The sequence below is a fragment of the Pan troglodytes genome, chromosome 8 (assembly GCF_028858775.2).
Source record: "Pan troglodytes isolate AG18354 chromosome 8, NHGRI_mPanTro3-v2.0_pri, whole genome shotgun sequence".
Lineage (NCBI taxonomy): Eukaryota > Metazoa > Chordata > Mammalia > Primates > Hominidae > Pan > Pan troglodytes.
The window spans coordinates 72,360,913-72,384,371 of record NC_072406.2 but is presented as its reverse complement, the minus strand read 5'-3'; the positions used below and the strand labels follow the sequence as shown (position 1 = coordinate 72,384,371).

Here is a 23,459-nt window from a genome sequence, read left to right as displayed (position 1 = left end):
TTCTTTCTTTTTTTTAACCTATCCTTCATTTTGTATAGTTTTCCATTTAGGGCTCTGACTTAACCCTCTTTTATATTGTGTCTAAGTAAAGAACTGACATTGTATTTAGCACTGAACCAATGCCCATTTGATTCCTTCTTATGTATATTCTAGCATTCTATCCCATTTAGTTTATTTTCTCTATCTTTCCCTGTGTTTTTGTAAATATACTAATCATAGTTATTATAAAGCACTTAGCTTACCTCAGAATCAGGATGGCCTGGGAGTCTATTTATAGTGTCTCTCTAGCTTGGTTTGGTTTTATTTCATTTTTCTGCTTTTATCCACCGACTCTGACCATGCTTGGCAATTTTTCACTTTATGCTAGACATGGTGTATAAAAAATTGTGGACACACCCGATGGTGATATATTCCTTCACAGAATGTTTGCCCTCCCTCTGCTAGGCAAATAGAATAGTAAATTTTAATTCAATTAAGATTTTGCTGAAATGAGGCTGGTCTGCAGCCCTGGTGAAAGCTCACACTACCTCTGGTACCCCCAGCACACCAGCATCCTTATTTAAAATCGTTGTATGATCTTCAAATCTCTTCCCATTATAAGTTCTAAACTTTTAAGTCATTTTCTCATTACTGCCAAAAATCTCCATTATGCTCTTCAGAGATATTTCTGGTTAGGTTTTGAGCTTCCTGTTCTGCACAGCTTCGGAATTCAGCAAATGTTCTTAGCAGGAAACTGTAGCATGCTTGAGGCCACCCAAATCTCCACCAAAACTCTCCTGGCTTTTCTGTTCAACAACAGTGACCCCTGTAGGTTAAAAGTACAAATCTGTTTGCACTGGTAACTGACAAAAGCCTGTAAGTTAAAAATGGGCAACAGAAAGTCAACTCAACTCCTGAAGATGTTCACCCTCCCAGAGTTTGGTAGTTCTTTTAGTTCTCGATGCTTCAACCGCCCTCTGCTGCATTCAGATACGATTGCTGTATTTTATCTGGCTTACTTGGAAGAAGCACTAGGCTGCTACTAGCTACTCCGCCCCACTTGGAACCAGAAGTCATCAAGATTGAATTTTTCATTTTTTATTTTGAGAATTGGGAAAAAAAATTACAGTTGTTATAGGATTAATTTGGAGACATGTTGAAAATGTGACATGTGCTTAAAATCATAGTTGGAGTTAATTCTGTGATATTTCTTTGCCATGTCAGTTACCCAGGGAGCTTTCTTAAAAGATTGAAATAAAACAATACATCAATAGACTTTATTTTCTAACATTACACTCAGATTTCAATGTATTTCTATAGAGGAGAATTTAAAAATTATTTATGTTGAATGTAAGTCTATCTGGAATTAGAGGAATACAGATATATTTTATATGTGTAGAGAAACCAGTCTTGTATGGTTTGTTGATGTAATTTAATTTACCATTTTATTTTTCAGCATCTAACATTCACAAGGGAATTTGATTCAGATTCTCTTAGACATTACAGCTGGGCTGCAGACACCTTAGACAATGTCAATCTTGTTTCAAGCCCCATTCATTCTGGGTAAGTAACCTAAATGTCACTTTTCATTATCCTACTACATGAACAGTGCATTTATTACTGAGAGTTATAAATTCACATCAACAAGCGTCATATATATGAATATATTCATGTATGAAATGTATATTCATTAGTATATGTGAGATGTATTTGTAAATCATTGTTTTTTTCTAAGTAATTCTGTATGAGTTTTTTTTGAGAAAAATTTAATTTTGTTAGAAAAATAATGAAATTATTAGTACAACAAACTTTCCTGGCTATTCTAATCTTCTAGGTCTTTAATTTTCCTTTTCAGAAAATTTCCTTTTTAAGTTTTTTAAAATTTGAAACATAATGATTTTTCTCCGTTTTACTTTTCTATTCAAATGAAGTTTTTCTAGGTATCTGATTTTTCTTTCCAATAGAAAATTAAATATGTAAGTATGCCTGTTAATTTACCTTAACTGACTTTTGTGCTTCCCTTAATAATAGAAGAATTTCTCTCAAATATTTAGTAGTTGTTTTTGTTTTTTGTTTTTGACTGGGTCTGGCTCTGTCAGCCAGGCTGGAGTGCAGTGGTGCAGTCTTGGCTTACTGCAACCTCTACCTCCTGGGCCCAAGCCATTCTCCCACCTCAGTTTCTTGAGCAGCTGGGACCACAGGTGTGCACCACCATGCTCGGATAATTTTTGTATTTTTTCATAGAGATGAAGTCTCGCCATGTTGCCTAGGCTGTTCTCAAACTCCTGAGCTTAAGCAATCTGCCCACCTTTGCCTCCCAAACTGCTGGGATTACAGGCATGAGCCGCCACACCTAGCAAATATTTAGTTTTTAAATGAGCAGTAAGCTCTGGTATTGTCATTTTTTTCTCATATGATACAGGTCTTTGATTTGATAAATGATTTGTGTGATTTTCCTTTTAAAAGAATATATAAATTTGAACTTTCAAGTTGGTGCCTCTGCATTTCTGAAATAAAATTACAATTAAGTTGTATTAAATTGTAATTTTAAAAAATGAATCAAAAGAATAAAGATATTTACTTAAAAAAAAACATACCAGTGTCTACACTGGAAGTGCTGTGGTTAAAAACCACATCGAGTAGCCTCCTCATCCTGCCTCCCTGGTCAATGGAATTCGAGGCAGGAGGCTAAAAGGGGACCTGCTTCAATTACTGAATTAATAAATTAGTGTATCTTTAGATACTGGATTCTTCATCTTTGGGTAATTCAAATTTGGGATAATTGACATCCATATAAGTAGAATCAAAATAATTCATTAAAATGATGAATATCTCAAGGTATTTTTGCCTTTGAAATTGGCATTTAGGCCATAAGTTAATTGTGATCAAGGACAAGGGCAGATTATTTTGGAATTAAATAAATTAACAACAATTAACTTTTGTGAAGTGCTTCATATATTATATGAAGTATTTGCTGCTGCTCCTAATTAAAATAAATTGTAATAGCTAACGTTTACTTACTTCTTGTCGTGTACCTGGCATTGTGCTAGATCTTTTACATGTATTGTCTCATTTATATTTACTTGAACCTTATAATGATTCTGTGAGATACGTATTACTCATTATCCTCATTTTACAAATAAAAAATCAGACTCAGAGGAATGCTTCAGGTTAAAATACCGTTATAGATTTTGGCTTTGTAATACTACAATTCTGAGAAACAGAGCAATATCATTCAAATGGGAATAATTGACATGAAAGTGTTTCATAAATTATAAACTTTATGGTGGCTTTTGAGTTAGTAACATTGCATTTCTTTAACTCAATTAGAGAAACCTTGAATTATTATAATTTTAAACTGCTAAAAATATTTATATAATTTATATTCAATGCATATGGGTCTAATATTGGAAAAGCAAAAGAAAAAATCAGATTCAAGAAGGAAAATATATAACATCTGGGATACATTCAGGGAGCAAACATGTTGAAGAGTTTTTTGAATCATGCTTGATGAATTGCCGCCATATTTCGAAGACCTGAAACCATCACTTTGTATTCTCTACAAATCAAAGACAAGGTACTAGGGCTTAATTTAGTAAACTGAGAAGTTGAAGAAACATGATAACAAAATCAGAAATGAACTTTCCCATACATTAAAAACAATGAAGTATTTGAGTATGCAAGTTATCTCCCCTTCACCTTGAATGTTATTGAAGACGAGAGACAATAGACATGTGCAGGAAAGCAAAAGTAATGGCAGCAGGTGTGGGCTTATTTGAAAAGGAAAATATAGACCTGGTGTGCACTTAGAAATATTTCACTGATGCCAGGTCCTTGCAGTTTATGCAGCTATGTAAGGCAGATATTTTTCTAGGTTGTCCCACAAATGCCAGATGCCCTGGTTTCATTTTCTGATGGTTTTTATTTTTCCTTTGCTTGTCATTGACATTTTCTGTTGCTTGCTTCTAATTATATTACATTAATTCTTCCCATTTGCTTTCTAAATTATTTTGCAGCTATTCTTCTCCACTTCCTCAGTATGATTCAAGGTGATAACTGTGTCCTTTATGTGAACCATCCTTTTTGTATTTTTAATTTATGTGAATTTTTCCCATAGTTAGATCGTGTCAATGTCTGTAGTATATCAGCATTTGTCATCCTGCTGTTCCTAAAACTAGAAACATTCATGTATTAGTTTTAGGATCATTTGTAGAATTTGTGCTATAGTTTAAATATTAATGATACAAATATTATTATATATCACCTTTTTAATTTGTTCTATAAGTTATGTTGCATGACTTTTTCACACAGAATATGTAAGACATGAGTTTGTAAAACAAATCACTATATTTTATAATGTTATTAAATAATAGGACCCATGTCCTGTTTAATGAATAGTCCCACTTTTCCTCAGTCTGTTGACTCTATGAAGTTGAGAACCTCAGAACAATAAATGGTTGCTGATGAGCACCAGGCAGGTACTGTGTGCTATACAGAACACAGAGAAAGAGACTCTTCCAGTTTGTTGTTAATATCATCTTAACTAGTGTTTTTTCCATTGGTTCTGATATTCTTTACAGCTGAGATATTTTTATTTTAATCTGATAAACTGTACACTACCTTCAGTCCGCTCAGCTCCAATCAGCTATCTACCTATCTATCCACCCATCAATCCATTAGTATTAGTAACCAAGTCTCACCTACACAGTTTCTAAGCAAAATAGTTTTATTCATTGGTTCATTCAGTAAACATTTATCATGTCCCTATTTTGTGCTAGAATTGTGCTTGGCTCTGCAGGTCAATCAGTGAACAAGACAGACCCAACCAGAATTACTATCTATATTGTTGAGACTCAGCGGTTGCCAGGGCAAACATTCCCCTCTCAGTGGAAACATTCCAGTGTGGGTGTATGTGTGTACTGACACAACTGAATCTTCAAGCCCAGAGTTTGTCGTGAATTGTTTTAAATCCATTCTGTTACTATTATTCCTAATGAAAAATTGATTTTGTAGTTACAACTACTAAGTGCAGGGAATGATTTGATTTTGTCTTATAATATTGCCATTTTGCCTTCATTATTGAATAAAAGTAGTTGTTAAATATTCGTATGTCTAAGAAAATGTAGGCAGCCCAGAGCAATTTCAGGTGAGCCTCATGTCTTTTAGCATTGGTAACAATTCATCCCGACACTTGTACAAGTGAACAAGTATCTTTTTCTTTGACTAGGGAGGAGTGATTTTTGTTTTCTTTTTGTTTTTGAGATAGTCAGTGTTTTCCCCTTTTACCTTGATTATCATAGTGGTCCCAATCTCCCAAAATTGATAGAATGTTGTAAAAGACATAAATTCATTCAGAGTAAAATGGTTAAATCCAAAATGAGCAAAAGGGTATGAAGATGAGTCCACCTTACTGATGAGCAGAGTTGGTTCTAGGAATCTGATAGGCTGAAAAATGATCGCCAGCCCATTGCCTCTGCCTGTGGGGATCACAGGCCAGTTTGCTTGAAAAGGTCACTCTTTCAAGGTCAAGAGGTATCATTCTTCAGAAGATGGTCCCCAGCTAGGAAGTCCATGCAAGGTCTTAAAATCTGTTTGCAGGATGTTAGCATTGTTTTTAGGGGAAAAAATAGTAAAGATTTTTGATGGATGGGACTTTTTTTTTCTAAAAACACTTTAAGAATTCAGACAATTTTCTAATTATCACCATTTTGTACTGTGCTAGTAGTAATCTGTGTATTTTCATACGTGGAAACTAGAATACAGGGATATATTTGTGTTCCCCTGTCTGACCTTAACTCTTCCACACATTGAACTCATTGATTTATGTTTACTTATAACTCTGTGATAATGATAACTGTGTTATAACTCTGTGATGATGATAGTGGGCCCATGCATATGTGATAGAAGACAGTGATTCCAATATGCTTCTACCCAAAAATAACAGTTAATTTCTTTATAGTTCTATACCTATTCATACATGCAGACAGTTTTTTCCTTATTAGCTTTAATAAAAGGCCAATGACAGAATTATATTATTTAGACCCATTTTCTAAAAGTCTAAGTTCCACTTTTTTAATCATTGTATAAAATATTCAAATGTAGGTTATTTCAGACAGCTTTTAAGCCCATATTTATACTGAAAACATTTAATCTCTTTCCATGAAAATCACCGTAGCAAATCTAGTCATCTCCTGCTTTTATTCTTATATTCTGCTTCATCATAGTAAAAATTAGTGTTGGTATGATTAAAAATACATTTATTTTATGAGTCGTAAATGTCAAGACATACTGTGGAGTTTCATCTTACTTGTAAGAGATCATATGGCAGCATATGGCAAAAACCACGTATAGTTAAAATGACCTTTGAATATAAAGACCACAGTTTTTTTGTTTTAAATGCATGAGAATCCTGTTACTAGACCGTTTTTACTCCAGTTTTGAAACCTTCCTTATTCCTTCCATTTGAGCCTGGTAAAGTAGTTGGCTTTTCTATGGGGGCCATGTTCCACCAAAAACAAGTTGTGTTTCAGTTTTTGCAAAGTGCACAAGTTAAATGCATGTTTGATGTGACTCCACTGTATTGACTTCTGATTTATCTTTAGAGGAAATGATAGCTACATTGTCTGTCGCTTTAAATAAACATAAACATTTAATTTCCAAACTTGCTGTGAACACAGTTTATTTCCGTCCTTGAATTGGCCTCTGATCTTCTCCCCTCAGGTTTCTGGTTAGCTTTATGGTGGACGCGAGAGGGGGCTCCATGAGAGGAAGCCGTCATCATGGGATGAGAATCATCATTCCTCCACGCAAGTGTACGGCCCCCACTCGAATCACCTGCCGTTTGGTAAAGAGACATAAACTGGCCAACCCACCCCCCATGGTGGAAGGAGAGGGATTAGCCAGTAGGCTGGTAGAAATGGGTCCTGCAGGGGCACAATTTTTAGGGTAAGTTGTTTTGTCAATTTTAACCTTGGCCCTCACAATGCATCTTTGATTTTCTTTACCCTTGTTAACTCAAGGAGTTAACTCTTAAAACTGCTTAGTTGTACCTGATTGAGTATACTTTTTGTAAAGTGTCAAAGGTCACAAAGCTGTGTGATTCTGTGAAAGGCTAATAGGCTGATACTTTCTTAACTCAGTTTGCTAGTCAAGGCTTTTACTAACCGAGAAGCATGTTCTCTGCTCAGCAAGTGCACGGAACCCCAGTGGTCCCTGTAGAAGTCAAGGCACCATTCTAGGGAAAAAATACAGATGCTGGAATTATTTTACCGCATTGAATATATGGCTACTTTGGGGACATGTCTTTTTAAAGAAAATTTTTTGGGAAACAGTTCATTGTGATATGGTATTTTACAAAAAGGAAAAATGAATTTAATTCATTTTCTGAGGTGGCACTTGGGTACAAATCAGGCAGGCTCTGTCGTGACTGACAGTTTGTTCACAATTTCCCCTTCTCGTTTCTCTTTCTGCTGCATGGATGTTATTCAGTAAACTGCATCTTCCTACCAATCCTCCCCCTGTAAATGAGGGTGAGAGCTTGGTTAGCCGAATCCTGCAGCTTGGGCCTCAAGGAACAAAATTTATTGGGTAGGACCTTTATAGACAAGATACAGAATGTCTACAATTTTTTTTTTCCATTTTCAATTTTTTTCTGTCACACCCATGGTCTGATTCTTGTCTTAAGTTTATTTTTATTTTTTAAGTTTTTTTTAATGCTTTCAGTTGATGTGTGTCACTGAAAGAAAAAAAATCATAGTGGCTTGACTTAATGTAGCACCGCTACCTATCTTGTGCTTTTCAGGCATGTGGAATTCACTGCAAGCATTCTGCTTTCATAACTTCGTGCTTTTGTAAACCTTTCTTTTATTTGAAATGTTTCTTCTGAATATGATACTTTTTAAGACAGCAAAAGTCTTTAACCCAGTGTAAGAGAAGGTATTTACAGGCTTTGAGTCAACATTTGCTATAAATTACATGTATGTACACCTGTGTGTGTGCGTGTGCGTGCGCATGTGTGTGTGTGTGTAATTAGATCTTTTAAAAGTACATGAGTACTGTGTAATTTTTTATGGGCTTTGAGAAGAAGTCATCAATAAGTAAACTGATTTTGAAAAGTGTTGGGAAAATAAGATATTTAAATAAAATTAAATAGGCAGCAGATAGAGTATTCTTTTAAAGTTATAAAATTGTTTCGTTTGGTTTTGTTTGAGCTGAAATGCATTGGTATTTGTTGTTTGTTCACTTGTCTGTTTGATTGTTGTATTTGCCTTGGCAGTCTGCATGAAGAAACCTGTTAATGAAAAGCTATGCTTGGCTTTCACCTTGATCAAAGACCCTTGTTCATACCTTCTCTCCAATATCATTGAACATCATACATAAAGCCACATTCCTTAAATATTTACAGAGACAGTATCTGACATATTAACCTGCAAAGATTGTATCTTGTTCTCAAAAATAAATACAATTTAATGTTTAATTATAAGGTGTAGTTAAAAACTCTGGTAAATATCTTAATCTTGAAATTATTAATACTGCTAAGAACACTTGATTTTGTTTCTACCTCTTGAAGAATAAAGGCATTATAAAAATTATTTTTTAATCTTTAATTTGAATGAATTATGATTTTGCTAAAAGCAAAATGACCATATTTATCATCCCCGTTTTAAGCAAATGCTTTTCTAATAAATCGATATTCATGTTTTTATTTATATTATTTGATCATTACAACTACTATCCCTTTTTCTGCTCTTACTTATTTAAGCCTGTATCTTCTGTTATCACATATACCTAAACACATAGGTTAAGAAATGGGGTTCCATACAACCTCTGTAGGAGAATAATGATACTGTCTACTTAAATGTCATAAAATAAAGCTGCACAATCCAACTACATAAACTGTGTGTGATTGTGGTCTGCTTACTTCCATTCATCTCTTTTAGTATTTATCCTACTTTAAAATTTAACAAAATTATTTCCCGTGGCTTGATTGGCTATGTTCAATTTGCAGCCATTCTTTTACATTCCTTTGCAAAAGGACACTGTCAAAAATTACTGTGTCATTATGTGACAATTTCAAACCAACAAGTACTTTTACAGAAAGTGTAAGTATTCCTATGCAGGTTATATTAGAGCCAGGAATGGAAGCTACCTACTACCATTTCACAAATTGAAAAACACAGGAATTGTCTTAACTGTACAGGCCATGAAAAGCATGGAATCTGCCTGTTGGAGGAGTTGTTAACATATTGATTGTTTTCTTGCTAAGGAGAAAATATAGCAATCATCTTTCAAACTAGGAACTTTATAGAATTTTTTTTTTAAAGAAATGACTGTGTCCTTTTAAATCATTAGCATTTGTATAATATACCTATTGTGTCTTTTAAAAATGGACCAACTTTCTTATGGTCTACTTTAAAAAGTTTCCATTCTGATTCAAAATTCCTATTTATATGTACTGAAAAATTTCCCCCATTAAATCCTATGCCTAACATATGGTAGTCCTCCAGGAACTGTTTGTGAATGAATGAATGATGGCATGTTTTCAGGCTTCGAAAATATTCTTTAATTAGCAAATGATTCTGCAGCTTTGAAATCATTCCCAACCTTAGTGGCACCTCTGATTTTCAAATGAATACTGTTAATGAAACATTTTTTAAGTATGATACTATAAATATATTTAATTTGATACCAAAATAATGTGGATTTTTTTTCCAGCCCTGTCATAGTGGAAATCCCTCACTTTGGGTCCATGAGAGGAAAAGAGAGAGAACTCATTGTTCTTCGAAGTGAAAATGGTGAAACTTGGAAGGAGCATCAGTTTGACAGCAAAAATGAAGATTTAACCGAGTTACTTAATGGCATGGATGAAGGTAATAATGATGGCTCCTTGGTTCTGTAAATGTCTGCAGGCAGAAATTAAAGGAATGGCTAGATTACATGAAGCAGGACCTGAATTTCACACATTTGTATTTTAAGCTAGGACCCAAGTTCTTCAGCTTTTGTTGCTGTTTTCTATATCATAATGCTGAAGTTCCATTTAATCTAACAAACTTTATTCTCCGTAATATAGAAGTATAAGTATTTTGATGATTCCATCTTTAATCACATACATCAATCTTTCCAATACCAAAGGAAGTTTTCTAAGTCAAAAATGAGCAAGAAGAGGGTGAAATAATAATGGAAAGTATGCAAGGCATGCTGAGCATTTTGAAGAAAATATGTTCACATTTTATTTTTGGAATTATTTCTGGACTCTTTCAGCTTTTTCAAGTTTCTCCCAGATAATTTCAGTATCCTTCATAAATTTTTGATTTCTCTTGGGCCATAATTAGTCTTTAAAAAATGTTTCAGGGTAATTATTGGGGTCTGTGTTGTTTCAATGTCTCATTCTTTGACCTAGTAAGACTGATATATATCTGAACATGTCACTTTTTCATACACAACTTCTTCAGGCTGTCTGACCCTAAGAACCAGAGCAATTTTTCTTAGTAGACATTGGGAATAGTCTGGTTTTGAGAATAGGTGTTTGACGCAGAGTTTTCCTTTAAAAATGTAAAAAAAAAAAAAAAATTAGAGAACAGGCTCACCATAACGTCTGATGCTGAGAGAAAAATATCAGAGCTAATTCTTCCTTTATACTCACTTCCTAATCACTCCAAATCCAGGAATTATTTAAACAACAGCTTTATTAGAGATATAATTCATATTCCATAAGATCCACTCTTTTTCAATTCACTGACTTTTGGAATGCACTCAGCATAGTCTCCAGTGAGTTTCAAGGTGTGAACAAAGGAGCGAGGTGAACCGTAGGGTACTTGAGGAATGACCTTGGGCAAATTTATTGAACTCTGTGAGCCTGTCTTTCTTCTGCAAAATGGAGATTACCTTCCTAACTTCCTATGGTTATTGTTGAGAATAAATAAAATAATTATGTGAGGCGCATATGAAATACAGTCCTTGTTACATAGTAAGCCCTTGATAATTATGAGTTATTATCACCATTATATTTGTTCTGTAGAAAAAATTGTCATGCCAAATGTTTGGTATAAGACACAATCACCACCAACCATGAATTTAAAGATGGCTTTACGGCAAGGTAGAGGGAAAATAGTAATTGTTGAGTGTCTAGCATTCATGAAGCACTGATAAATGCCTTCATATGTGAAAAATTTAAAAAGAAAGGATAGCACTGCAAATCAGGTGGTTTTAATTCCACTTTACTTATAAGGGTGCTAATCAGGTGGTTTTAATTCCACCTATAAGGAAACTGAAGTTCAGAGATGTCAAGTAACATAGCTAAGGTTATTCCACTGAGTAGTAAGGCTGGGGTCCAAATGTAGGTCTACTTTTCTTTTCTTTTCTTTTCTTTTCTTTCTTTCTTTCTTTTTTTTTTTTTTTTTTGAGATGGAGTCTCACTCTGTCACCCAGGCTGGAGTGCCGTGGCACAATCTCAGCTCACTGCAACATCCGCCTCCTGGGTTCAAGCAGTTCTCCTCCCTCAGCCTAAACTAAGGCTCAGAGAGATTGAGTGCCAAACTCAAACCTACACGTGTAGGTTTGTTATATAGGTAAACTCGTATTGCAGGTGTTTATTATACAAATTATTCTTTCACCCAGGTTCAAAGCCTAGTACCTACTAGTTACTTTTTGTGATCCTCTCACTCCTCCCACCCTCCACCTTCAAGTAGGCCCCAGTGTCTGTTGTCTTTGTGTCCACAAGTTCTCATTTAGCTCCCACTTATAAGTGAGAATATGCAGTATTTGGTTTTCTGTTCCTGCATTAGTTTGCTAAGGATAACGGCCTCCAGCTCCATCCATGTTCCTGCAAAAGATAGGATCTCATTCTTTTTTATGGCTGCGTAGTTTTCCAAGGTGTAAAGAAACAATGATGTAATCTTCTGTCTTGGATTCTATGTGTTATTTTGGAAAAACTAGATAGCATTTCCTTGCCACATTTTTAAAGACCAGATAAACTTTGGTTCCATTTTAGGCAATGCAAAGGAAATGCATATACTTCCAGGCTTAAAGAATCAAGTACTGGAGTCCACTAGAGCAAAAATGAGGACGGAATTTTCAAGGCACAGATTTTCTTCATGTATTAAACTTAATAGTAATGAAGCAACCACTACACATATTTTATAATTGAAGCTCAATTAATCAAATTGTATGCCAAACTCGAACCTTTCTCGCCACTCTTTTCATATCCCCAAAGACACTTCATTCTTACCAGAACTTTCCTCTCTTCAAAAGCAGACCAGCCAAAAAAAAAACCCCAAATCTGTCTTTTTAAAAAGCCGACTTCTTCCTTGAAGGTACAACTTTTCAAAGTTCTAGTTCAGAGAGAAGCATAAGCACAGTTTAGGAGGTTTCATGTTTTTTATGTTCTTTTATCCTCTCTGTTCCCCTCCCATTTTGCTACTGAATAACTGTTAATTAACAAGATGAAAATAGTTCCTGAATTAAACCAGTGACCAGGTCACTCAAGGTTTCCTTAAAAAAGACAAATAGGCCGGGTGCAGTGTGGTTCACGCCTGTAATCCCAGCACTTTGGGAGGCCGAGGCAAGTGGATCACGAAGTCAAGAGATGGAGACCATCCTGGCCAACATGGTGAAACCCCCGTCTCTACTAAAAATACAAAAATTAGCTGGGCGTGGTGGCATGTGCTTGTAGTCCCAGCTACTCGGGAGGCTGAGGCAAGAGAATCACTTGAACCCGGGAGGCGGAGGTTGCAGTGAGCCAAGATCGCGCCACTGCACTCCAGCCTGATGACAGCAAGACTTTGTCTTAGAAAAAAAAAAAAAAATTGTCTTACCATTATTTAATATAATGTATTAATTTCATAACAATTAAGCTTTATCTGTCATCTGTGGCAAGTGACCCTTGATAATGTCTGTCTTGTTATAAATGTTTACTTTTTCAACCCCCTTCTCCATAGATGAATTCTATGTGCTACTTTACAACCAATCTACATGCCACTTTTATAACCAGTCCTGTTGTAGGTTCTTCTCTGAAAATCTTAAAACTCAAGTATTTAAAAATCATCTTAGCAAATATTCTGATTTATTAACACAATTGTAAATATCAGTTTATGTTCCTATAGTGTGTTAAAATGTGTGAAGCCTTTCCATGTACACAGTCAAATTTAACTGGTAGAATAACTCCCGGGAAAGAGAAGTTTAAGGAGCAGGATAATTTGCCCCATGTAATGTGGTGGTTGGGATCATGATTTATGGAAGTTACACAGACTAGACTTCTCATCTTGGCTCCACCGCTTACTCATTGTGTGACCGTAACGAAGCACTCGATCTCTGAGCCTTGGTTTAAATGTGTAAAGTGAGGATGTCTAATAGTGAACTAATAGGGAATAGATGAGCTAATATATGTAAAGTTCCTAGCTTGATGCCTGATATATGAGAATCACTCAATCAGTGTTTAGTCATAGTCACAACTGCCATGTAAGTTGTGCAGGAGAGCAAATGGGGTCTGAAATCCTGCCCTTTTCACTTGTCAAGCCATCTGCCCTGACACTGGCCTGTAAGACATAGGGGTACTTTTTTCTAATTTGCTCAAAGCTGCTATCTAGTTGCCAACCTGTGTACCTACAAGGTTGTATACACCCCAAGTGGGCACCCTTTTCCAAATCGTACAAAGACACTACATCAGCTAGTAAAAGCCCTGGTCATCATTGATTATGATGACACACACTCAACATCGCCACCACCCGGAAACAGTAAATAGATTTAGTCTTCCAAACCTGGACTTCTGACTCCACACCTAGTTGTCTCTCTGCACTGCTCCTTTGCCTCTGTATGCTCTCAAATGAATGATGCCTGTGAAAGTGCTTTGTGTAGAACAAAAGAGCCACATATATGTCAGCTGGTATTTAAGTTTTCCATTACTAATGAAGACACCTCTTAGTTTCTTTGTATGACACAAAAAATATGGTATGTATTCAGGAAAAACTGTAGCTGCAAAATAAGGGGGAATTAAAAGTTACTCCTTATCACCAGCAAGCCCAGGGACTAAAATATCAGTGGTTTTGCTAACGAAGTAGGTGTATTAGCAAAGGTCTATTGAAGAGGCTAGAATCACAGAAAGGACAGTTGGTCTGGGTGTGAAGAACTTGCCATCACCACTAAGGTATCATGCAACAAGAACAACTTTTAACTTTGGCAGCAGACATAGATTTTGTTCTAGTCTTTGTCAATTTTTGTTTTCTCAGCCAAGAAAAAGATGCTGCAAACAGAAAACAAACATTCATTCCCCCCACCAAATTATAACGCAGCGAACTGAATTAACTTTTTAAGTTTAATGAAAACCTTACTTTAATTAAACTCACAAAGTTGAATTAAACATGTTTAAAATTACATCTCCAAAGTCAGACCCCAAAGAGTGTTTTGTAGTTTGCTGTTATCTTGCATCTGGAATTTTCTAGTAGAAGAGGTCCTTAATTTACAAACCAAAAGCTCCAGAAATGTTCTAGTCCTGCCCTGTCCCATACAGTAGCCACTAGCTCCAGGGAACAACAGAGCACTTGAAATAAAATTAGTACAAATGGAAATATGCTGCAAATGTAAAATACACCAGATACGCGAGGATGAGTACCCTCCTCCAAATACATATCTCATTATTAATTTTTACATTGGTTACACATTGAAATGGTAATATTTTGGATATATTAATCTAAATAAAATGTGCCTATAATCCCAGCTACTCAGGAGGCTGAGGTGGGGGGGTTGCTTGAGGTCAAGATTTCAGGAGCTCAGCCTGGGCAACATAGACTCCATCTCTAAAAAACAAATAAAAAATTAATTTCACCTGTTTATTTTTATTTTTTAGTGTGGCTATAGGAAATTTAAAATTACATACCCAGCTGACATTATATTTTTACTGGACAGTGCCTCTCTGGACAGTGTGTATGCTTTGTTTTACATATCTATTTTGTTTTAACACAAAAATTGTTGCTACCTAAGTATTACACGGAAGGCTTTGAGTATATATGAATTATGCCATTGTTTAAAAATCCCAATCACTGTCTTGGAACAAAATGTTGCTGAAGTTCCCCCAAACAATTTTACAATGCTAGGAACATATTTTCTTGTCATTGCTGAACTTTCAAATGAGAGCGAATGAAGTTTTTAAGATAATACATTTTAGATTGAATAATTACACTATTGTTTTATTGTAAACAGGAAAGGGAAATTGGTACTTGCTATGTAACAGAAAATTTTTTAAATTTACTGTCTGACTACATAAACAGTATCTTAGAAACAGACTTCTCAGAAGTTGCCAATTAGGTTCATTTCAATATAATTTAATTGTTTTTGCCATGAGACCAATAGTGTTAAGTCATTGTAGAAGCAGTTGAGCACCGATGTGAAATGTGTAGCTTTATGTTGTGCACAGCACCGTCTGCTGGAGAAATCTAGTAACAGTTTTGAAAAATTCCCAAGGAGAGAATAAAAATAGAATTTAACCAAATCAGGATTGTGGTTGGGGTGCAAAAAAAAAAAAAAAAAAAAAAAACCATAGCAAAATACTGACTTTCAGCCTATTGCCATAAACTGGCATTTTAAATCAACTGAATGATGTCCATTGTGTTGGAAAGGAAAGGAAACTGTAGCAGAACAGTCCCCCAAACTAGTAGAAATAAAAATTCTAGTTTAGAAATGAAAATTAGGACAAAGCAAATAAGCATTAATAAGGACAAGTTTTTAATGCATTTGTGTATATGGATTTGCCAGAAATTACATGTCTTTATGAAACATTAGTGGATCAAAATAATGACATCAGCCATCCTGCCCACCACCCCCCATATCAGGCACAGTAGAGCTTTTAGCCCTCTGAGGGCAGTGAAGCAGGTCCACGAGGTTGGACATCAGCCTCCACTACCTTTAGTGTTGATGTGAACAGAGAGACCAGTGTGCCAGAAACTGCAGGTCTAAGCTTTTGGAGTTTAGTGTGTTCTGTATTTGCTGCTCATGCGAGGTTATTGATTCATGGTGTTTAAGACACTATTTATGATTCTGGATTTTGAAGATAGAATCATATTAATTGATTTTTCCCTTAGATGTAACAGTAATGGCTTAAACAATGGGGTGAAAAAAGTGACATATGGGGACTAATTGCCTGAAACCATGTTTTTATTTGCACACATGGAAAAGTAAACAAATGTAAGTCTCTTAATCTGCAGTCATGGAAGAAAACCTTAGAAGGATTATTCCAGTGGCCAGACGTCCCCTACTTCTCTTCCTCCAGGAAGCCCTCCCTAAACCCCAGAATCAGATCAAACTGGTAAATACACCCACAGTACCATAACTGCAACTTTGAACTTTGATATCTTCCTTGGTGCACTGCAAAAGTCTAAGAGGGCAGAGACCAACTCTGACTTGTTGACAGCCATTATGCCCACTGCATATAACAACTCTTGATACAGAGTTGTCAGTTCATCATAGTCTGTTGCATGAACGGAGAAATGAATGACTTGTGTCAGGCATATGCCCCCCTGCTGGTGACACTTTTTCTCAATCCAGTGACCCATACCCAAGAGAGAGAAAAACTTTCTGAAAGAAGGGAGGCTACACCAAATGGGGAGAGGAAGTCTGGAGCCTGGGGAAGGCTCTGGGGCAGGTTATGGTCATTCTACACACAGAGTACAAAGTAATCTTAAATGTCAACACTGAAGGTAGAGTTCAAAAAATAGTCACATTTCTCCCTGATTTTTAAAGTAATATCTCATAAGCACATAATGATTAAAAATTAATCTTCTAAAAATAGCTTTAAAAATATATGATTGTCAGAAATTATATTAATAGACTGCTAAAACTGTAGGTAAAAACAAGCAGGTATATCATCGTTTCCAGACATTCTGCATCATCAGCACTTATTACACGTGCAAATCTAAACAACAAAGGGGATCTCTACCCTGAATAAAGATGTGAAATAATGCTGACCCAAATATATATAAAGCAGATGACAGAATTGAATAAGAATATGAGTTAAACACTAAAATTATAAAAGGTGCATGGAGCCTTTCGTACTATCTTTGCCATGCCCCATGAATTTATAATTATTTTAAAATAAATGTTTTTTAAAACATTGAAAAGATCTCTATGATGTTTACTTCAAGGAAGAAGGATCAAGTTATATCATTTGAGGATTTTTCCCTATAACATCTTATGTGAACTTATTATGAAAGTTGTGTATTTTGATGGAGCTGAACTTTAATTCCAAAGGGATAAATGCCTGTAGTTTTCTAAACTAGTTCAGTAAATATATTACAAATGCTATGTTGTTCTACATATTCTATAACTAGAGTTGAATATTATAGATTTATTTTTTGTTTTCTTCATTTCTCCCAACTTATTTGATATTTAATTTTCAGTAATTGGTGATTTTTTTTAATGGAATGAAATGGAAATGATAGCAATTCAGATTTATACTTTGTAGAGAATTATTTTTAAAATATAACTTGTGTATTTCCTTAGATCTGCTACAGATTGACTCTCTGGCTGCCCTCAAAAGCTGTGTGACCTCGAAAAGAATATATAACTCTTCTAAGTTATTATGTGAACAGAATTGTGCTGGGTGGTTTTCTGTCATTTTTTTGTCATATCCATCCCAGAGGAAACTGCTCATCCTAATCACATAGATGAGGAACATATGGCTCAGAGAAGTTCAGGAACTTGCCTGAGGTCCAGGTGCACTGACTATAGAGCTATATTTCAACCCTGGGCACCTGTCTACAGTGACTTACCACAGACCCCATAACTTGCTTTTTGAAATCTAACATTCTAAAAATCCTTTACTTTTTCACCTCTCAATATCAAGTACCCCATTCTTAGAGGAGCTGAGAAAAGCCTGCACCTGACTAGAAATTAACCCTGATACACAAATCATCCTTTGGGAAACCTTGAGGCCATTTGTATTCCTTCCATGGACTATTCACACTTCACCCTGACCAGGTCACAAATAGCCTTTGAAATCTAAATTGATATAGGAAACAGAGCTGTGTCCCCATTTAACCAAGTGATGGAGACATTTAATTGTGTGCCCATAAGAGTGAGGCAAAAACTAATCAAGATGGTCATTTGAAAGCGTTAAGAGTAACCCATTTAGTCAGAACATGATTTCAGTCATGTTATTTATGCTTCATTGTATTATGGTCTCCATAACCATTTATATTTGCAAAGCATTTTATGATTCTTGTTGTTTGTAACAAAACCTCAGTCACAGAGAATGCTGTCCCACCTTTTACAAATAAACTGAGTTACAACGTGCTTAAGAAATTTATCATTTATCTATGAGGCAAGAAGGCTATAGAACATTAGTGGCTCTGTAATCAGGCCTGCTGCTTAGATGGGTCAATGAGAAGTCAGGTCACCTTTTCGACCACGGCATTTGCAAATCTATTCATTACTCATCCATTTATCAACCACCACTCATGTGTGAGGTAGTCTGCAAAGACACTGTTAAAGAGTGGTTGAAGTCCATGTCTGTGTGACTTCATCTCTTTCCAACGCCCCTTTCCTAGACCTAGGTTCTAAGCTCTAAAACTGACGAGCTAAATCCATCTGGACAAGTCACTTCACCTCTCTGAACTTCAGACACCTATTTTACCAAAATGCTGTGTGGGCCAAATGATAATTGACCTGACACAAAATAGACCTTCAGTAAGTGTAAAGTTCAATCTTCCTCCTGGCCAAAACTGCCTATTTCAGAACTCACTTCTCTTTTCCCTCTAATCCTCTTTTTGTATGTGAGAATTTAGTAACAGATTTTAAAAAGAGAGAGGAGAGAGGAATTTCAGGGTCTTTTCATAGTCTATGGCATTATGAATCACCCTGAAAGGTAAGAAGCTCTTATGTTTATGTTCTATTGTTTACTTTACAGCAACTTATGCCATTTTTCTCCCTCAATTCTGTAGCTGTGGAGTTATTTAGAATATCCTTTTAAAAAACAAAACCATATAAAAGTAATGAATATTTATTTTTGCCAATAAGCTTTTCTTCTCATATTAAACCATTCTTATTTTTTATAGGGTCCTGTTGTCATGTTTTTAACAATTTGGGTTCTGAATTTTTAAGACAAAGTACAGGATGAGAGTCTACCAAGACATTGCTTTTTCAAATGTGTCAAAAAGTCACCTGGGTAGAGTGTGAAAACAGATTTTTAGGTTTCACCCCAGGTCTGCCTAGTCAGAAGCCCAGCAATCTGTGGTACTAACATGTAGTACGATTGTTTCTTACGAACTGGCCAGGTTGGAGGACATTGCATTAGGAGCTAGGAACTCTGCAGATGTGAATGTGATAGTGGCATTGCATTTGTGCCGCAGATTATTTTGTCGAGCTTTTTTCTGTAATGTATAGGATGGGACAAAACAAAGGATTCTTGGTAATATATTGCTGCTTCTTTGACCTAATTAGTAAGGACCGTTTTTAAAATCTAAATACATATAAGTTCAATCCCAGAAAGAATATTGGCACTGTTCATTTTTACATTATCAGGCTTTATTACTATTTGTCTGGAAATCTGACTTCTCTGATATACTTTTATCTTATTTTATTTTATTTCTTTATTTTTGAGATGGAGTCTCGCTGTGTCACCCAGGCTGCAGTGCAGTGGCATGATCTTGGCTCACTGCAATCTCCACCTCCCGGGTTCTAGTGATTCTCCTGCCTCAGCCTCCCAATAGCTGGGATTACAGGCACCTACCGACACACCTGGCTAATTTTTGTATTTTTAGTAGAGACAGGGTTTCACCATGTTGGCCACACTGGTCTTGAACTCCTGATCTCAGGTGATCCACCCACCCCAGCCTTCCAAAATGCTGGGATTACAGGCATGAGCCACTGTACCCGGCCTCTGATATACTTTTAAAATATGTAATACAAAACTTCCAGAAAGAGTTTTATATTCTTATGAAAGTTAAACTCATTTTGTGTAAATGTTCATTAAGTAAACAGTAATTTGAGTTATAAACACATGGACATAATAGATTTCACTGTGGATTAAAAAGTAGGAAGATTAGAACCACTTTTTCACGTGCATTTTTTTTTAATAAAAATAAAACTAGGCCAGGCACAGCGGCTCACGCCTGTAATCCAAATACTTTGAGAGGTTGAGGCAGAGGATTGCTTGAGGCCAGGAGTTCAAGACCAGCCTGGGTAATATAGCAAAGGCCAGTCTCTACAAAAAAAGTTTAGAAATTAGCAGGGCGTGGTGATGTACATCTGTAGTGTCAGCTACTCAGGAGGCTGAAGTGGGAGGATTGCCTGAGCCCAGAAGTTCAAGGCTGGAATGAGCTATGATCATACCACTGCATTCCAGCCAAAGTGACAAAGTGAAACCTCGTATCTAATAAAATAAAGTAATCTAAAAGAACAAACAATAACCAGTCTCTACTAGTACGTATATTTTATAGCAAGACTTAAAGAACTGTACAGTTGTTTGATATGAAAAGTGTCTGAGTCTCATTGATTCCCAGTTGATTTCTTTGGTAGATGCTTGTTTAGCACCTGCTGTGTGCCGGGTCTCAATATCAAACATCATTTAATTTAATATAGTTTAACTATGGCTACCTTGCTCTTTATGAAAAGAACACCTAATTTTTAAAACAACTAATAATTTTATTAGACTCAAAAGCCTTAGGGGAAGGTACTCATGATGCCGAGCAATGTGGCCACAGTCAGGGTGTGAGAGTTAGCTGAGTGTGGAGGGTCCTTGCCTCCTTCCCCCTTGGAGCCTCTCTCCAGCTGTCTGGGGATTTAGTTCTCTATTTTCCAGCACTGAGCTAAGGATATTTTGTTTTGTATTTCACTTTCCTTTTTTAAAAGCAAGAAACAGGGAAAAAACAGGTTTGAGTTGAATGTGTTAACACATTAAAATGTTATCTAGTGTTTTATTTACATATAATATTTATTAATGCTAATCCTATTAATGGTCAGGTAATAAGTTTTCAGATCCTAAGAATTCTGTAGTGACATTACTGATGGCTTTACCTCCTCCTTTTGCCTTTTCACACTTACCTACTATCTATGTCATTTATTTTTTTTTGACTTATGCAATATCCTAGAATTTCATAGCCTAGCCATCAACTGCAGCCCTTGAAGAAGAGATTATGCCTTTCTTTACAAAAGAATATTTAAGTAATACTTTTTGTATATTTTTGTATTTTTCTTGGCTTTTATTCTTAGAGAAAAAACTTATAAATATCTTAAGCACACAAACAGGATGAAACCTGGTTATAAGAAACCAGAGAGGGCTGGGCGTGGTTTTCACGGGTCATGCCTGTAATCCCAGAACTTTGGGAGGCTGAGGCGGGCACATCACTTGAGCTCAGGAGTTCAATACCAGCTTGGCCAACATTGTGAAACCCCATCTCTACTAAAAATACAAAAATTAGCTGGGCATGGTAGCGCACGGCTGTAATCCCAGCTACTTGGGAGGCTGAGACAGGAGAACTGCTTGAATCCAGGAGGTGAAAATTGTAGTGAGCAGAGATTATACCACTGTACTCTATCCTAAGCAACAGAGTGAGTGAGACCCTGTCAAAAAAAAAAAAAAAAAAAAAATAGAATACTGTTTCTCCATTTCATCATGTAGACACCTGGAAATCTGACTGTTGAAGAAGGCAGTGCATGTGATTCTATTTAAGGAATAGTACATGGAGACACTAAATGTCCCCCTTGCCTACAGCAGTGCCTGAAATTCCCACATTAGTTGTGTCTTTGAGTTGGGGCTTATCTTCAAAATACTGTTAAAATGTACATTGAAGGTCAATAACCATGCAAGTTTTAATGGTGTCAAAAGAATTGCTAAAAGCTTTGAAAAAAAATGGACACAACACAGAGGGTCCCTGAGCTGCTGGGAAATTATAAAATATGTCAGAATTTGAATGTGGAGGGTACTGATCGCTTCTCCTCGGAGCTTTTCTGTTTATATAGTTAGAAATCTGAGCATTTCCACTTGCAACTTGTCTGCTGCATCTGAAATGTACATGTTCACTTTATATTTGGGGTGGCTTTAATGCCTTATCAAAGGTGACAGAGTAGAGCTTAAGTGTGGTCAGCCTGCCTCTATCACGCAAAGTGGCAATTCTTCTCAATTCAGTGCTGTCATCGTTTTCAGGGGTGTTATAGCTGTTTCTTTCTACTTTTAATCCTCACAAATGTGTGCACATATACCCAGAACTCTCTCACACACAAAAATAGCTAAGAAGTGTACAGTACTGCCAGTTCCCCAAAAGATGCCTCAGTTCCTCTGGTGGGTCTAGACTGATCTCAAGTAAATTTCATACTCACAGGATACACAGCTTGTTATAAGCAGAATTAGGAAATCTGCCCCATTTGAAGGATGTAATTTCATGATCTGTCTTCTTAAATTGCTAGCACCGTAAGGAGTCCTGAGCCATTTTGAAGGAGAACATGACATCTTTGTGGCTGAAGTGAAAAAATATCTGCTTAGCTGATGATGATATGTTGTATAGCGATTTAAACAGATAATCAGAACTTTCTCAGTTGCAGCATGAGTTATGAACTTGAGGAATTCACTCTCTTAAGCCAAATCATGGAGCGGGAAATATATTTGCTTTCTATGGAAAACGTTTATCTCCTTTCAGTTACATTGAATAGGTGAAAACTCCCCCAGAATATTCTCCTAAGCAAACTGTTTGATTCTTTCCTATTTTTCTGTAGGAAAACTTTCTTTTTAAAAGTTCTGGCTGGGTGCAGTGGCTCACACCTGTAATCCCAGCACTTTGGGAGGCCAAGGCAGCCGGATTGCCTGAGGTCAGGAGTTCGAGACCAGCCTGGCCAACATGGTGAAACCCCATCTCTACTAAAAATACAAAAATTAGCTGGGCGTGGTGGCACACGCCTGTAATCACAGCTACTTGGGAGGCTGAGACAGAAGAATTGCTTCAGCCCAGGAGGCGGAGGTTGCAGTGAGCTGAGATCATGCCCCTGCACTCCAGCCTAGCCGACAGAGTGAGACTCTGTTTCAAAACAAAACAAAACAAAATTATTTGTTTTCTTTTCTTTTCCTACACTAGGATTTCAGTGTTTAGGTTTACAGAGAAGAAGATACTTGAGGAGGCAAAAAGGAGTAAAATTGCAGTTCCTTTTTTTTCTAATAGTTATCTTTTTTAATTAAAGAAGAAAATAGTTCTATAGTCATTGTTCCATTTGGGAAATCAATGTTTGGTAATAAAAGTTCTGTTGGTGGCTCATTTTTAAAATCTGGGTTGAACCCTGTTTCTCTCCTAGTTGATAATTTGATCCTCCCATCTCAGAGTTTAGTGGTTGATCCGTAAAATGAAAAAGATGTATTGATCCAATTACCTAATCATTCATTTTGTCATTCTACAAGTTTCTATTTGAAATAAGCCATAATCTCAGCCTCACATATCTGATAAAGGAGGCAGAAATGTTAATAGTGAAGGGACAGGGGGACCTGTGCAGTATGTATCTGAGGTCTGAGA

The 23,459-nt window shown here is 36.1% G+C and overlaps 1 protein-coding gene across 39 annotated transcripts in view; it reads left to right on the top strand.

The window, feature by feature from the left end:
* The window catches only part of ANK3 (ankyrin 3), a 714,446-nt gene that overhangs the window by 627,157 nt on the left and 63,830 nt on the right, over positions 1-23,459 (top strand). For 26 of the 39 annotated variants that reach the window (XM_063781816.1, XM_063781815.1, XM_054659637.2 and 23 more), the window contains 4 exons: positions 1,436-1,542; positions 6,700-6,924; positions 7,468-7,566; positions 9,694-9,848. In XM_063781816.1, the coding sequence (XP_063637886.1) occupies positions 1,436-1,542; positions 6,700-6,924; positions 7,468-7,566; positions 9,694-9,848 (586 nt within the window). The remainder of the gene's footprint in view (positions 1-1,435; positions 1,543-6,699; positions 6,925-7,467; positions 7,567-9,693; positions 9,849-23,459) is intronic. The other 13 variants (XM_003312571.6, XM_063781818.1, XM_063781817.1 and 10 more) reach the window with 1 other exon arrangement.